Genomic DNA, 16,992 nt, shown 5'->3' with positions numbered 1-16,992 from the left:
TGCTAATGTTCCGTTGGCTGGGAACGGAGTCTGTCTGTCCGGGCCTATGTGTTCAGCTAGGAACCCAAGATGGAGGACAGGGGAAGGCAAAACATGGATCTTTACTGAGTTTTTCGTCGCTTTAGTATTCCACTGGAGTTTTTACCGTACTTATGGCGGAACTTTTAGAAGATGAACATGCCTAGAAAGGGGAATGGCCAGCTGCCGTTACCCGACGGCTGGGAAGAAGCAAGGGACTTTGACGGCAAAGTTTTTTATATCGACCACAACACTAAACAAACAAGTTGGATAGACCCGAGGGACAGGTAACAAGCAACAGTGGCTGTTTGCGTAATGTTGCGAAGTTGACAGGGGCAGCGTTTGTAAACAGTTCATAAACAGTTTATAAACAGTTTATACAAACGTTTACGTATCGACACAAAAGGGGTTCGAACAAGTGAATGCCTCGAACAGTAACGTTAACTGTTAACTATTACAGTACGTTAGCTAGATGTATTATTATAGTGTGAAACTATCAACACGCCTTTGCTAAGTTAGCTAGCATAGCTAATGGTATTGCAAGAACGTGCAGAACGTGTCATTTGAACATATCTAACGTTAGCTATTGCAAAAACGGTGATAACTGATAGCTAGTTGCATAGTTTAGAGAAATAGAATTTCAGCTGGCTATGCCGGATGTAGCTAGCAGCTAGCTATAGTTTGCTAACTGGATAGCTAACTTTCTCATGCCATGGTTTGGAATAAATTCCTTACGATGCTAACTTTAGCTAGCTAACTGTTTCACAATTTCAATGAGGATTCAACAAGTCATAGCTAGCTAACGTAGCTAGCACCATTATTCTTATGAGCTAGCAAGCTATCAAACCAACGTGCTCATTTTATGCAACTACAACAAACTCGTGAGCTCTGTTGTTGCTGAGATTCTAGAACTTCTACTGCGTATGAATCCATTTGATCAGAGAAGCAAATATGTACAAAATAAAAGCAATACTAAAGTTATTACAGTAAAATAAGCTATAACGTTACACCCATTCTCCCAAAGAAGCAAATATGTACAAATTAAAAGCAATACTAAAGTTATTACAGTAAAATAAGCTATTTCATTACAGATGGCTATACTTACTATCTAGTGGTCTATGAAAAAGGCAATTAAAATGCTAAGCAGAAACGCTAGTGAAGAAAGTGGAGTCTCCTGCAGTCCCTGAAAGGACCCTGTGAATTCATCACTCACTCTGAAATGGTAAAATCTATGCCACTTTTTTTTAAAGCTTCAGCTTCCCTAAGTTACCGTTTTGGCTTTTGTAAATGTTTGATTAAATTGTCATGAAAAATATGGGAATCTGAGATCCCCCAAATTTAGGGGCTCCCGAGTGGCGCAGCAGTCTAGGCTTCACTACAGACCCTGGTTCGATTCCAGGCTGTATCACAACCGGCCGTGATTGGGACTCCGGCGTGCGATTGGCCCAGCGTCGTCCGGGTTAGGGTTTGTCCGGAGTAGGCCGTCATTGTATATAAGAAGTTGTTCTTAAGTCTAGTTAAATAAAATAAAATGTTTCCTCTGGAGAAGTGAAGGCCTCTTATGCCTTTATGATCAAGTCTGCTCTAGCCCACTAATCAATGAAATGCTGTGCCTTGGTATTGGAGAAATAAAAAACATTTAACACGTAAAACACAATCATCTTAAACTGTGGCATGTTATTAAGGGCTAATTTCATGGGGAGAAAGAAACCTAACAGCCCATTGCTTTCAATAATAGGCTAATTCTGTACATTAGCCGGTATTGACACGCACACTTAATTCAATTGAGGTCTTTCTTACCAGGGTTTTATTACATAGGGTTCACCACACGACACAAGCCACTTATGACAAACCATTAAGCTCTAATTATGAGGATAATTGGTCAGAAAGTCCGGCCGTAATGGAAGGCTAATGCCTAGCTGCACTATGGAAATGTGAGATTCGTTAATGCTAATTTAGTTGTACGTTACAGTGTTGAGTCATGCATAGATAGAACATGGGTCGCTTGATTAAACGCTCAATGACTGAACAATTCTAGTCATTAGCCTAAGTTCTATTTTTTAAATCAACTTGCTTCATATCAATCGCAACAGTAGTCCTATATTGTTGTCATATTGACGCCTCATCACATGTATGTCAGATGTGTGTTGCTGATTGAAACCTAAAGAGTCGAAAGAGAAGGCCATGTGACAGACACTGTGCTGAAAACGGATGTTTCAGTCTGTGCTCACTCAGACCCCCCTAAGCTAAACGAGTAAGGGTATAATTGAAGCCAAATGCTTCTATAGTGCGCCTTAATGCCCTATACTGTTAGAAAACTGCTAGCCTATAATAGGTGGCATGCCAGCCATTCCTATGAGACCACCACCAGGCATTGTGAATGATATTCATCAAGTTGCTCCCACTTAGAAACAAGCTAAATCATCATTATCCACGGTTCCCTCCCTCCACCTGAACTGCGTCTAGATTCTAGAATGATATGAACTTCCTAGAATGATAGGCTAATACCTCTAATTCTAGAACGGTGTTAATCGGCAAGAATGGTAGGATGCCGTGTCAGGGTGGAAAGGAATCATACTCAGCCCCTTTTCACAATCTCAATCTTGGCCCAGGCTCAGAAATGCTAACGGTATTTACAACCCTAAGGACCTTACCGCGCGTGATATGTTCCAGAGGGGAAGAAATCATATATTGTGAAAACATATTTGACCCATGGGGAAATGTAGGTTTACTATTAGGCTACTATTGGTACTGGCCCTGTATTGTCTGTCGATACATTGTTGTGAAGATACATTGTTGATACATTGTTGTGAAGACTAATTACCGGTGGCAGTAGCTTTGGTGGCATGCCCTGCTCTTTCTACCTCTGCTACAACTCACAGTCCTGTTCAGGAGAGAAGTTGCAGGTAGGCACAGATCTAGGATCAGCTTACTCATCTGACCTACTATGCATTTTGAGATAGTGATGCACCGATATGACATTTTTGGCCGATACCGGTATCCAATATTTTCTTTGCCCCCAAAAAACGCTAACGATAACCGATATTTAAAATTTAAAGTGGCCTTTTAAGCATTCTAGTACAGTCAAATAGTTAACACACAGATGTGGACGCAGCGGTCTAAGGCACTGCATCTCAGTGCAAGAAGCGTCACTATAGTGTCTGGTTTGACTCCAGGCTGTATCACATCCGGCCGTGACTGGGAGTCCCATAGGGCGGCGCACAATTAGACCAGCGTCGTCTGGGTTTGGCCGGGGTAGGCCGTCGTTGTAAATAACACTTTTTTCTTAACTGACTTGTCTAGTTAAATAAAGTTTACACACACTCACATACACCACACTGACTAAAAAGTTATTTTGTTGGCATTTACGTATGTCCCCATTACCAGTAAAACATAATCAAAACATATTTCTTTCACTTACTTGCTGTGCTGTTTCGTTGTTCATTTGTTCAGTCGTTTCATTCTCAACCAGGATTTCTATGGAACGCCGTTTGGGTCTTTGTGTGTCAAAAAAGATACACGTCAAATAACACTAATTGATGTGTCAAATATTCTTGTTGACCAATCAGGACCTGAATATGACTGCACGTCACATAATAATTTAACGCGTTCATACATTTTTTTATGTAGTTATTACACATTGATTACACTATCACTCGTAATTCATATGTCACAACGATTCATCGATACGTATGCTATGGTGCTGGTAAAGTTGTCTCGCGCACCTACAGTGCTGGTCATGAAAAAGCTAGCTAGCGCATGGATCCAAACAATGTTCTTCCCCAAAAACATAGCAAAACGAGATCATCTGTTTCAGTAGCTAGCTAACTATATAGCTAGGTATCATCATCTAAAATAACCCTAATTTATAAGACAGTTCTTATTTGATTAATGGTGGCCTGACCCATCTATGTGAAGCTAGCCACAATAAGGATTAGCCACAATAGTGGATTTTGACTTCAAAATAAAAGTATGTCATTGACAGTGATGCAAATGCATGCAAATAATTGTTTAGATCATGCTAAACGAGGTTGGAATGTTGTTATATAAAATCAACAAAAGACAATAATTTGTTCATTTGACAAAAATCTGTTGAAATCACACTGGATGTAATATACATGGGGCGGCAGGTAGCCTAGTGGTTAGAGTGTTGGGACAATAACCGGAAGGTGGCTAGATCAATTCCCCGAGCTGATAAGGTAAAAATCTGTCATTCTGCCACTGAACAAGGCAGTTAACACACGGTTCCTGGTGGGTTAACTGTCGGACCGTCATTGTAAATAAGAATTTGTTCTTAACTGACTTGTCTAGTTAAATAGAGGTTAAATAAGTACTTTAGAAGTGCATTGGGGGCATACTTATTTCACTCTACAGCCTTACCTATGGATTGTGGATCAATGACATGGTTAATCAGTCTACTCAGTGACACCCAGAGAACATTAGAATAGTATTTCTTATTGCGGGACTCAAACAACTGTGAATTGAGCCACATTTATTGTCAACCTATATGTATTGAAAACTATTCCAGAGGAAAAACAATACTGCGTGGATGTTTTGGAGTCTGATAACTCTGAGGAGGACGTTGGGAAAAAAATATATTGGCTATTGAGTAGACTGTTACCCCATTTCATTGATCCCAATCCTTAGGTAAAGCTGTACAGTTCAATTTGAATGTCAATACACACAATAGGCTGACTGGTGATTTCATACAGTCACAGTCCCGCGATAAGAGCTACAACGCTAATATTTGTGTAAACTCTTCACAGTTGTGTTCTGTGGGTGTCACCGAGTTGACTGACACCCCAATTCATTGCTTCACATTCCAACCTTGTTTAACATGATCTAGTCTAAATATTACATGATTCCACTAATTGTAACCTTCTGCATCACTTTCAAAGTGGTACTATTATTTTGAAGGCAAACCGTAAATTCCACTATTGTGCCTAATCCTTATTGTGGCTAGCTTCACAACACATAACCCGGTCAGGTCGAGCCTCACTAGCCAGATGAAGGTAGCTGGCTGCTTATGACGTTAGCTTTGGGAAACAGGTTTAAGTAGCTGGCTAGCTATTTATTTTCATGAACTGAAGTTCAATTTCAATAGGCGAACCACAAGTGGCTATCTAGCTAATACTTACTCATAAGGATTCCTAAATCATTGCTAAGAATAGTGAAAATGACTGCAGTTTCTACTAGTCATTGTTTTCAGGCTGGTTGTATTGGTGCTAGCTAGGTACCAAGCTAAAGCTAGCTAGCTACCCCAGAAGTTGCGGTCGAACAAATAATGCTTTATTACCAACACGGTATTGTAAACATATCGTTCCTGGCGCCGGTGTTTGCTTGTTTGCAGACTTTTTTTTTACAGATTTGACAGTGCTACTGATAGTAGTGGTGGCACTTGGCTTGCACATTCAAATTCAGAACACACAACATTCCATAATAGAACTGTGTTATTTGACGTGTCAAATTAAAAGCTTATTTAACGCGTCAAATAGTGTTATTGTCAAATAGTGTTATTTGACGTGTATCTTTTTTGACACGCAAAGACCAAACGGCGTTCCATAGTATGTCGTGAAGCTTATAGCAGTGACGCTATTACTGTGTAACTCCGGTAGGGCAACATCTGAACAATAGCGCACTTGGTAACGTTAGTGTGTACCGGTGCTCGACCAGTCGTAAAAGCCAACATCACCCACGACAGAGGGTTGAATTCCATTATCTTGGCGTTAATGGATTTCGCCTTTGAGTTTAACTTTTCTTACTCTTTCAAATGACTGCTCGACTTGTTGACTGCTCAATCCACACAGCAGACATTGTGGGCTAGGTTAGGAATGCTGTGTTGCAGGTGTAGCGCAAAATATTATGTGGCGTCATTAAGTCATGTATCTACGTTATATAGGTACAAAGTTAGTTCAGGGCCTGTATTAAAAAATATTCTCATGTTAGCAGTGCTGAACCAGGATCAGTTTAGCATTTTTGATCATAATCAATAAGATTACAAGGACAGAGTGGACCTGTTCCTAGATCAGTAGTCCTACTCTGAGACTCTTTATGAATAGGGCTGGGAATTGCCAGGGACCTCAAGATACGATATCAGGATAGTTTGATGTCGATAAGATATGTATTGCGATTCTATATGTACTACGATTCGATTCTGTGATTTAATTTTGATTTGATGTTCCCAACATATTGCTCACTATATGTTTGCTGCAGAGAGACAAGAGAGACCTTGAGAAAACGAGTTTTCACCAGTCAGGGAAAAAAAGTGCTGAAAACATGTTGGCTTCCTATTTAAAAAATAAAGCTATAGGATGAAAAATACTGGAATTCTGGTGCAGGTACAGATGACTTGGAGTCAAATATCAATATAATATCATTCCAAAATAATATTGTGATATGTAACTGTATCGATCCCTCCCCCCACTACTACTGGCTGGTAGTAATCTAATGCCACCTTAGGCCTATGCACTGAATGGTGTTAATTGCGGCCGCTTGTTGACAGCTTGGAAACGGCTTGGAAACATTAGAGCGTTTGCCAGTTGACTGCACAACGCAAGGATGGCGACTTGATGCATTTTGCTGACATGTTCTATGATTTGGTGAATTTTGCCATCATATTGTTTGGTTTGGCTTACACGTAGGGTTGCAAAGGGTCGGAAACTTTCCATTAAATTTCCGGGATTTTTCCATGGGAATAGCCCGGGAATCTGGGGAATTTTGCTTAAATTCATCAACAAAGTTAGTTTATCACAGTGAACCTTTTTTTTGTGGGATACACAAGGCAATTCTAGGTCTTGTGGCATATTTTGGTTAAACTATCTCCAATTCAATGGAATTGCAACCCTCTGCATGCACAGTGCATTCTTCCATCACATGTACAGCTGATTCTCAATATCTTGAAACCTATAACAGTAGCCATTGCACGGATTGAGGGAGACAATGCCATCCTGTCTGATGTTCAGACTCTGCTTGCAGATGTAAGATAAGAAATCCGTACTGCCATGCCCACTTCACTGTTGCTCCAAGCAGAGGAAACTGCAGTTCTGAAATACATCAAAAAGTGTGAAGACTTCTGCCTGAAGCCCATACATGCCGCAGCGTACATGTTGGACCCCAAGTATGCTGGCAAGAGCATCCTGTCTGGTGCAGAGATCAACAAGGCCTATGGTGTCATCAGTACCGTGTCTCGCCACCTTAGCCTGGATGAGGGCAACGTTCTTGGCAGTCTGGTGAAGTACACTTCCAAGCAAGGGCTTTGGGATGGAGATGCAATATGGCTGTCGTGCAAACATATCTCATCAGCCAGCTGGGGGAAGAGACTTTGTGGATCTGAGGCTCTTTCCCCTATTGCCTCCATCATCATCCAAATCCCACCAACATCAGCCGCCTCAGAGCGCAACTGGTCCTTGTTTGGGAACATACACACCAAAGCACGCAACAGGCTGACCAATACAAGGGTTGCAAATTTGGTGGCCATCCAGGCAAATCTGAGGCTTTTTGAGCCTGACAACGAGCCATCCTCAACAAGGTTGGAAAGTGACAGTGAAGATGAGGCCTCAGAGTCCGATGTTCAAGAGGTGGACATTGAGGAAGTCCAGGGAGAAGACACGGAAGCCTGAGAGGAAGACAACCAAAGCTTTAGTTTCTAGACTATCATTTTACATTTTAGATGTATGTTGAAAAAGTTTTTGGGAGATGCGATGGATCATTGGGGATCATTCAATATTCCCTTTCTTTTGTTGTTCAGTGAAATCATCCCATGTGAAGAGTCAACTCATTTAATTAAAGTACAATTCATAACTAAATTGTTTTAAAAAATTATATTGGAAGGATTTAATCATTTGCAATTATGTCTACTTATGATAAGGAAAAGGTTTATGTTTCTGTCTCCATATGTTATGGTAAATATATCTAATGCAAAAAAAATCTACATTTAAATGGTATTAATATTAATTTGCATATTTCCATGAATTCCCATATTTTCCCGTTAATTCCAATGGAAAGTTTCCACCTCTGAATATTGCCCAAAATGTGCAACCCCAGTTGCGAGGTACAGGTTCAGTGCATCATAATAACCATGACGTGATGGATAGATGGAACAGAGACATGCATAGTGTGCCACAAAGAATAACTCACTTTATCCGTATAATGTGTCCATAAATGATTCTCCATTAACATAGGATGGAACTTTTTGTGTATGGGAATTGGGAAAACTCCCATTGCCAGATAGCAACAGGTGTTTCATATTTACAAATGATCCACCCCTGTACTCTGGTATTATGAAGTAAAGTTGGAAAGCACGAACCCTGTCAACGCAATATCCCACAATTCATCGGAAAAGGATGTGTTTTGAAAAGATTTTGGTGGGTGTGTTATACTTGGAATCCAAGTGGACCCTCCCACCTTTAGCATAGCACCCCGCCAAGTTGCGCCAAGACTGTCTCATGCTTCACATGCACGTCATCCCCTCTCATCCCCATGGTTACAGTCAGGCCAGGGACTAGACCTGTTCTGTTCAGTCAAGCAGAGGGGACCCTGGCTGTCCAGTGGAGGAATACACATTTTTGGCAGAAAAAAGGAATCCCTCTTCTTTTTTTTTTTTTTTTTTTTTCACCTCTTTCCTTTGCTTTCCCTCGCCTCTCAAATTCACATTTAAATTAGCTTCATTGGCCAAGGCCTAACTGACAGGAGTGATTTAACGTTGTGAAAACAATGTAGGTTCTACAATATGGTTGACAAATTATTTCAATCTCTCTCGCTCTCCATCCTTCTCTCTTCTTTCTCACTCCCCCTCTCACTCTTCCCCCTCTGCCCCCTCCTTTCTATTTCCCTTCTTCTTTCGCTCTCCTCCCCCTGACGTCTGACAGGCCCAGCCGTCCAGATCTCGGATTTATGAGAGGGGCTGAGAATAAGAGGCAGTGTCAGAGTGCTGCACCACATTCCTGAGCCCTCCCTCCCTCCCTGTCTAAATCCCCCAGAAAAGAGAGAAACGTAAATGCCTCCCTCCTCACTGCTCCAGCCCCAAAAATGTTTATTTCCAGAAGAGGCATAGATAAGACTCCAGCCCAAGTTTCTCCCCTCCCATACACACACACAGGCGCGCGGACACATGCAGACACACACGCACAAATTCTCTTGGCCCTCTCAGTTTGGAGCTTGACCCGCTTAATTGGGGCGAATTTGTAAAAGCGCGGCCTCTGCCACAAAAGTCTTCCCTCTCGCTCTTTTTTCTTCTCCACTTTTTTGGCGCTTTGTATGACGTGGTTGGCACGGTATGGGGGAAAGAGACAGAAGAAGAACGATAATAAAAGAAGTGATGTAAATCGTGGCTTTTCACAGCTGCTGGCGTCTGCTTGAGTCTGAACGAGAGGGAGAAGAGAGAGGAAGGGGGAAATAGAGGGAAGACAAAAACAAGAGTGTGTGGTAGCCTTGGAGACCAGAAGCATGGCCGCGTCCTGTAATGTGCGCCACACATGGCCGTCCACAGGCCACGGTTTCCTGCTCCTCCACTGGCCGGCCAACATATTCCTAGGGGCAAGGCTGAAGGCTTTCAATGTGTCTCTTTCAAAAGGGAATCTATCTAGTAGCCTGCCGCTGTATGTTTGCACTTGTATTCAGCTAACCAAGGCTGTAGCGTTCATTTGAATTAGGTGTCAGTGCTGGGCTGGAACAAAAGCCTGCACGCCTGTCACGCCTCTTCTGTAGAGCATCTCTTGACACAGGAGTCTCTTTTAGTCTCTTTATGTCCCCTCAGCCGACCATTGTGGTGAGAAATAGTCCTAGGCCTAGAGACGTTGGATCATTGTTACCATGACGACAGTGGACAGTGTACCGTCCAATCATCCCATCCCACCTTCCTTGTTGTCTTCCTCTTATCTCTCCCTCACATATCTCCTCTTCACACACACGCACACCCACTCCTCTCTGTAGTGGTGATGTTTGGCTCCTCTTCTGACTAGCATCAAAAGGTGCTAGTCAGTCAGATATCTTATCTCAGCCACAGCAACAAGCTCCAGTCCAGGTCTTTGTGTCCCACTGCTGTGTGGCTGGGAACCTTAATGATTTGGCCTCAGATGTGTGAAGGGCCAGATTAACACTTTTCTCTCTTTTGGACATGATGTCATTTGTAGCAGTCTTGGTTATTGTGCAGGGGAAGGAGGTGCCACGAGGTGATGTATGGGGCTGATGAAGGTGTTGGGTTGGCCATTGTGTGTGTGTGTGTGTGTGTGTGTGTGTGTGTGTGTGTGTGTGTGTGTGTGTGTGTGTGTGTGTGTGTGTGTGTGTGTGTGTGTGTGTGTGTGTGTGTGTGTGTGTGTGTGTGTGTGTGTGTGTGTGTGTGTGTGTGTGAGGGTTCAGAGCACAATGATGTGTGTATGGTGATACAGAATGTGTGACATGGCAGTTGGGTGAGGTGAGGACATGTCATTGCGGGGTGGGTAGCCAAGGTGTGAGTGAGTTATCAATTTCTGGAATGTGCTACACACACACACACACACACTGAGGGGCAGACTACTAGTCAGAAGATTTCTCAATAGTCACGCCATAGTGGAAAGGGAGGAGGGCGGTTCCTGTCCTGTCACTTCAGTACGGCCTCTATTTTCACATTGCTTAGTGTTGCTGCTGTCCTGACTGAGTGTTGTATGAGGACATTTCTCTGTGATGGTCCTGTGTCCAAACAGTAAATTGTTGGTTTGATCAGTGTGATGTTAGTGATTGGTCTACTGATAATGTGGAGGTTTTTAGCTTTTCAAACGCTTGGTTCATGCATCCGTTCTTCAGTTAAACAGCCACTCTGATGCTAAACTGGTAGCATAGTAATAACTGTAGATAATAGTCATGGTAAGCCAATACCTGTAGTAGGACAGTGCGAAGACAGCAGACCAGTCCAGAGACTGGCTTCTGAGTTCAAAGGTCGTCGGTGGTGTACGGAGTGCGATAGTCGGCCGGCCCAGCCGAGGGGGCATACCAGGAATACTGCCTGTCTAATTTTTAACATTTACAGCCGAGGGAGCGTGCATACCAGACTGACAGCCGCCCAGGCCAAGAGAGTTGGCCTGTGTGTGTGCACCTGTTTGTTAGCATTAGCGTTTGTGTGTCTTCGAGTGAGAGTGCACTGAATAAACACAGTGAAGTACGCCGGGCGGCATGCTGGCTTGGCTTAAACGGCTAAGTTAATACCCATTGCCCACATTCTTAGACTTATTCAATATAGATTCTGTCCCAGTTTCTCAAACATTTTTTGTAGTTTCAAAGATACAACACATTCTTCCAAAACCGCTCTCTCCCTCTCACTCCTACACCCGTTCTCCACCCCCATCTTGTCATGACCCCGCCAGTGAACTTGGCTGTCTCTCGTCTACTGTCGACATGGGCCAAGTCATCCAAACTACCAGTAGAAAGGAGAGCGGGAACAATGTGCAGGCAGCCACCCAGCCAGTCCTTGGGCAACGCATCCCAAATAGATGGCACAGTGGTTTAGTGTCCCTTCTCTCTCCCTGTCTAGCCAGACTTCCCCCCAGCCCACAGCCACAGTAACAGAAAGGACCTTGAGTGAGTGGTACCACGACGCCAGTTTTAGACTTTGGTCCCTCAGGAATGTGTCACTGTTACTGCTGGATGCTCCGGTGGTGTTGTTGTTGTTTAGTGGCTTGTCTTTCTGAACTCTAGTTTCTAAGGTCACTAGGTCTTTCACATGCAACATTCTAGACAGTCACTGGCCTCTGACGGAAGTCACTATAAACCAGCGTTGTAGTAATGGATGATTCCTTTATGGCTTTTCTTTTTACTCGTCTTTTTATATGAATGAACCACCTGATGTAGTTTATATATTGCTTACGATATGCACTAGCTTTACCTTTCATGTGTTTCTGTGTACAGATACTGTATGTTTCTGTGTACAGATACTGTATGTTTCTCTCTCTCGCTCTCAGGTTGACGAAGCCCCTGTCGTTTGCGGACTGTGTGGGTGACGAGTTACCGTGGGGATGGGAGGCCTCATACGACCCTCAGATTGGCATCTACTACATCGACCACATCAACAGTAAGTTGACAGGTTTACCTCCGTGTTATCCCAGTAACATTATGTCTATGCCAAAACCATCTGGGCCTTCCACCCGGGCAATCACTGATCTGTCCATCATAAACAAAGGACCCCAGGCTGTTTCATCCAAGATTCCCTCTCAGATGTTTTGGCAGGGGTATTTCCCGACACTGGAATTTCTCAAATACAACACAGAAATGAGTAGAACGGTAGAAACTGTAAGGATGTCGATTTTTTTGGTTTTCTTTCTCTGAATTACCTATTGATATTTAGGACCTGAAAACCACTGGAACTTATTTTATAATTTATAGTCAGAGAGCCATGTTGTTTGATATTGATGAGATATTGATGAGACGTATGATCATTCGCCAAGTGTCTCCATCGAATGATGAATGTATTATTTGTATTGACTGAACTTTGAGAAATGATCAAGTTAAAGTCAAAATCTTTACTCGGCCCTTTCTTTGCTCGCTAGTCTTTATCTGAGTTTTATGGTTTTCATTTGTCAAGAGTTTTCAGTTGTGAAAACCTGTTTTCTAACTGATATGGGCTAAATAACAGTAATCTGATGACATCCAGAGATATTATGAGTGTGGTGTCAAGGATGTTGACTGCCAGCAGTCTTATCAGTGACATTAAGTAAGCTAAACATGTTGCAAACTCACAGATGTCCTTCTTGGACAAGTGTCAGGCCAAGACGATAAGCTATGTTGAATTCATCAATATTGTCAGCAGATTGATCGTGATATTAATATTGTCACGGAATTGTTCAAATGAATTTTACATATTGATATGGTATTCCCTCACTGTTGCAACTTATTATGCCACATCATTTCCAGGAATCAGAATAGGCAAATAGAAGAAAAACTGAATACGTAGAGAGAGAGGGAGGGAGAGAGAGAGAAAAGTTTTCAAACTCATCTCCACTAAATGAAATCATTTTATGATTCAATTAGTCACGTTCATTTCTAAATGAGCAGATTAAATTCGACACGGGCCGTCTGTCTTCTGCTTATCCCTTAGGAAAACACTCACATTAAAAATACTTATATTAACTCCATTCAATTAAATCAGATGTTTGTTTTCTCCCAATGCAGATTAAATCCATTTCCCAAATGTTTTTCCATTGTGCTGCCTGGCTGTAGCCGCAGGGTTGAGATGTGAGCTAGCTGCTGCTGCTGCTGCTGCTGGTGTTGTTGTTGTTGTTGTTGTTGTGTGGGCTAGAGATTCTATCTATCTGTTGCACTCACACACATTTCTACTGCGATTTAGCTTTGTTTGTTTGTTTGTCTAACACCGGTGGGTAAACAAACGCAGTCAACTGTCAGTCAGGAGTGGATGATTGTGTGGAGACTCAAGGCTTAGCTTCTGTGTGTTAAGGCTGGCCCTCCTGTGGGTGGTTGGATACAGTGTATTTCTGCACTTCTGAGCTATAGTTTGAATCAGAGTTTGGCTTGTTGCATTGTATTTTTTACATTTGGTCTGGTTGGTTTCACGTTGGCGAATGTCAAATGAACTAAAATGCCTAAACAAAACCATAAATCATTTGTTTATTGGAGGTAAATGCTTATGTTAAATCCATCTATGATTAGGAAGAGGCGTAACTTGTCCCAAACTTCATATTACTTTCGCTTTGGTCTTCCAACAACATGCAGGAGGAAACAGCTCAATATTCCCTCTGACTGCGAGGTGAATAGGCTATGTACAGTAGCCTATTAGTGTTGTCACGATACCAGAATTTGGACTTCGATACCAGGTTAAGTATCACGATTCTCGATACCATCACAATATTCAATACCAAAACGTTAACACAGCAAAAAAAGAAGGCATATGAACCCGAGTCACAGAATGGCACTTTATCCAGAGCTATCCACAGCTACTTTATCCACAGCTACTGCTCTGTTCAATCGTTGGGCATCTTTTGAGTTCAATATCATTCCATTTGACATTTTTTGCGTCAACATTTTTCAGAGACAGCCATGCATCCATTAATGAATCAATTATACAATCATTCAATCAATTTGACTTTGTTTTTACAATCTAACTACATAACAACCTAATGGTAATTCTTTATTTGAATGGTAAATCTCTATTGATAAACTGGGTAAATCAAGATGTAGCCTAGGCCCTCCCGGGTGGCGCAGTGGTCTAGGGCACTGCATCACAGCGCTAGCTGTGCCACCAGAGACTCTGGGTTCGCGCCCAGGATCTGTCGCAGCCGGCCGCGACCGGGAGGTCCGTGGGGCGACGCACAATTGGCCTAGCGTCGTCCGGGTTAGGGAGGGTTTGGCCGGTAAGGATATCCTTGTCTCGTCGTGCACCAGCGACTCCTGTGGCGGGCCGGGCGCAGTGCACGCTAACCAAGGTCGCCAGGTGCACGGTGTTTCCTCCGACATATTGGTGCGGCTGGCTTCCGGGTTGGATGCGCTAAGAAGCAGTGTGTTAAGAAGCAGTGCGGCTGGTTGGGTTGTGTTTCGGAGGACGCATGGCTTTCGATCTTCGTCTCTCCCGTACGGGAGTTGTAGCGATAAGACAAGATAGTAACTACTAACAATTGGATACCACGAAATTGGGGTGAAAAAGGGGTAAAAAGAAAAAAAAAAGAAAAAGGATGTAGCCTAGGCCTATTCACACGAATGCAAATAATCAATAGGAGTGTGTGCGTGCATTGACTTATTGAGCTTGATTTGGCTGATTTCACGGAGATACAGAAGAACAGAACAATCTGTTTCCTTTCCATTTTTATTTTATTGTACTGATAAACAACAATCGCATAGGAGTTGCTTCCTAGTGATAGTTGCTGATAATGGGCCTATGTATGCCTATATAGATATTCCATTAAAAAATCTGCCGTTTCCAGCTACAATAGTCATTTACAACATTAACAATGTCTACACTGTATTTCTGATCAATTTGATGTTATTTTAATGGGCAGAAAATGTGCTTTTCTTTCAAAAACAAGGACATTTCTAAGTGACCCCAAACTTTTGAACTGTACTGTATATTTCATGTCTAGCTCAAGGCCATCGTACTCTCTTCAGACTAAACCTCCCTTCACCTGTCTAGGCTGTATTTCAGATACCTGTGAGGTGAGTGGAGAATGTGTACTGATTGATAAGGCCCCAGAGTCTATCCTATGCAGGTCAGGTGGTCTGGGGGGGAAAAAATCCTGGCCCTAGTTATGGCAAGACAGGGTGGGGTTAGTCCTAGTCTGGGTGGGTACCTACTTCTCCCTGTCTGTCCTGTCCTAGCTTCTCCCTCCCTGCCCAGGCTGTCCCCCGCCCAGCAGGCCTCACTTCCTTATTATGTAAACCCTGCTGCTGCCCTGTGGCCTCCCTGCATTGTTGGAGTGGAGGGAGGGATGGGACGGGGGTTGATAAGGGTCTGTTATGTGTGGTGATTTGCCTTCTTTTATGTGGCGTAGATGGGCCCAGAGATGCGTGGTTGCCTAACTTAGTGGGAACTTCCCCTGACTTCACATAACCACTCAGGGAGTTGCTTTGGGTTCCCCTGTCTTAGTGGAGGTCCTGTTGAAGTCCTGGGTTTATTATGTATAGAGGTAGACAGACACATGCTCTCCCTCACACTCTTATAAGCTCTCATAAAATGACATTGCAGGCTGTAGGTGGGCACACGCGTGTGTGTCCTGTATACCAGGCGTGTGTGTGCCAGTCAGGCATTCATTCGGTCAGATATTCAGTCACATCCTGAGAGTTGAGGTGGGTGTGTTCTGCCCGTGTGCTGTCAGATACCAATGACGAAACAATAGACTGACTGTGTCAACACTGTTTATTGTGCTCTAGCCACTACCTCATACCTTTTAGGGTTGCTCATCGATACAGTGTCTAGCCAACATGATTCACAAGCTAATCATTCGATTTGTAGGGAACCGTTACCAACCTCAGAGCGCAAGAGCAACTCCCAGTATTGACCACAAGTTATATAGCAGATCAGAAACAAAAAATTACTTAGGGCCTAACCGAGGATTATCCAACCCAGCAAACTGGGAACGTTCCCAGAACATTAGCTAAGATTCTCAGTTCTAGTTAATTAAGGTTTTATATAACATTAGGATGATAGCAAATTATTGTAATTTTTTTTTTATGGTTTCAATTAAATATATTTGGAATGTTCTCCTAACATTTACTAAAATGTTGTGCACATCTGTAACAACCACATTCCCCAAACTTTCTCATTAGGTTTCCAGGCAACGTAATAACCCAATGTACCAGTAATGTTTTTCCAGCAAACCAAAATTGGTTCTGTGGAAGTTCCCAGAACATTCGTTAGGTTGCGTCAAACATTCTCATAACACAGATATTGCCCAGTCGTGCTGATGATTATACAATGTTTGTATCAAATATTTCGTTTTTGTGTTATTAGAACATATGCCGCGAGCTAACGAATGTTCTGGGAACTTCCACATAACCAATTTTGGTTTGCTGGGTAGCCTACACCCTCAGCAGAAGAATACACAGGGCTGAGAGTTCCATAGAGAGAGAGAGACAGAGAGAGCGGGAGAGTGGAGACACAGGCACAGTCACAAGCACGTACACACACACACACACACACACACACACACACACACACACACACACACACACACACACACAAATCCTGCTGGAGTGAAATCCGGTTATTCCTCATAGCAGCCAGTCTCTGCATTGCTGACATACTTAGTGTGGCACGGAGGGGGCCGTGCACTAAGTGTAGAGACTTGTTGTTTTCCACACAAAGACTGTGTGTCTCCCAAATGGCACGCTATTCCCTATATAGTGCACTACTTTTGACCAAAGCCCTATGGGCCCTACTCTACATAGGGAATTGGGTGGCATTTGGGACACAGCCAAAGTACAGTAAGGAATGAAGGATTAACCCTTTCCTTCCCTGCCACCGGACAGAGTTCTGGGCTAACCCAGAAGAGAAGGTTAAGA

The 16,992-nt window shown here is 42.9% G+C and overlaps 1 protein-coding gene across 2 annotated transcripts in view; it reads left to right on the top strand.

The window, feature by feature from the left end:
• The window catches only part of LOC129840927 (protein WWC2-like), a 45,720-nt gene continuing 28,728 nt past the window's right edge, over positions 1 to 16,992 (top strand). Inside the window, exons 1-2 of one of the 2 annotated variants that reach the window (XM_055908972.1) lie at positions 1 to 305; positions 11,949 to 12,058. In XM_055908972.1, the coding sequence (XP_055764947.1) occupies positions 172 to 305; positions 11,949 to 12,058 (244 nt within the window). In that variant the 5' untranslated portion in view covers positions 1 to 171. The remainder of the gene's footprint in view (positions 306 to 11,948; positions 12,059 to 16,992) is intronic. The other variant, XM_055908971.1, reaches the window with a different exon arrangement.

This window comes from Salvelinus fontinalis, chromosome 42 (assembly GCF_029448725.1).
Source record: "Salvelinus fontinalis isolate EN_2023a chromosome 42, ASM2944872v1, whole genome shotgun sequence".
Lineage (NCBI taxonomy): Eukaryota > Metazoa > Chordata > Actinopteri > Salmoniformes > Salmonidae > Salvelinus > Salvelinus fontinalis.
This window is presented reverse-complemented; position numbering and strand designations above follow the sequence as displayed.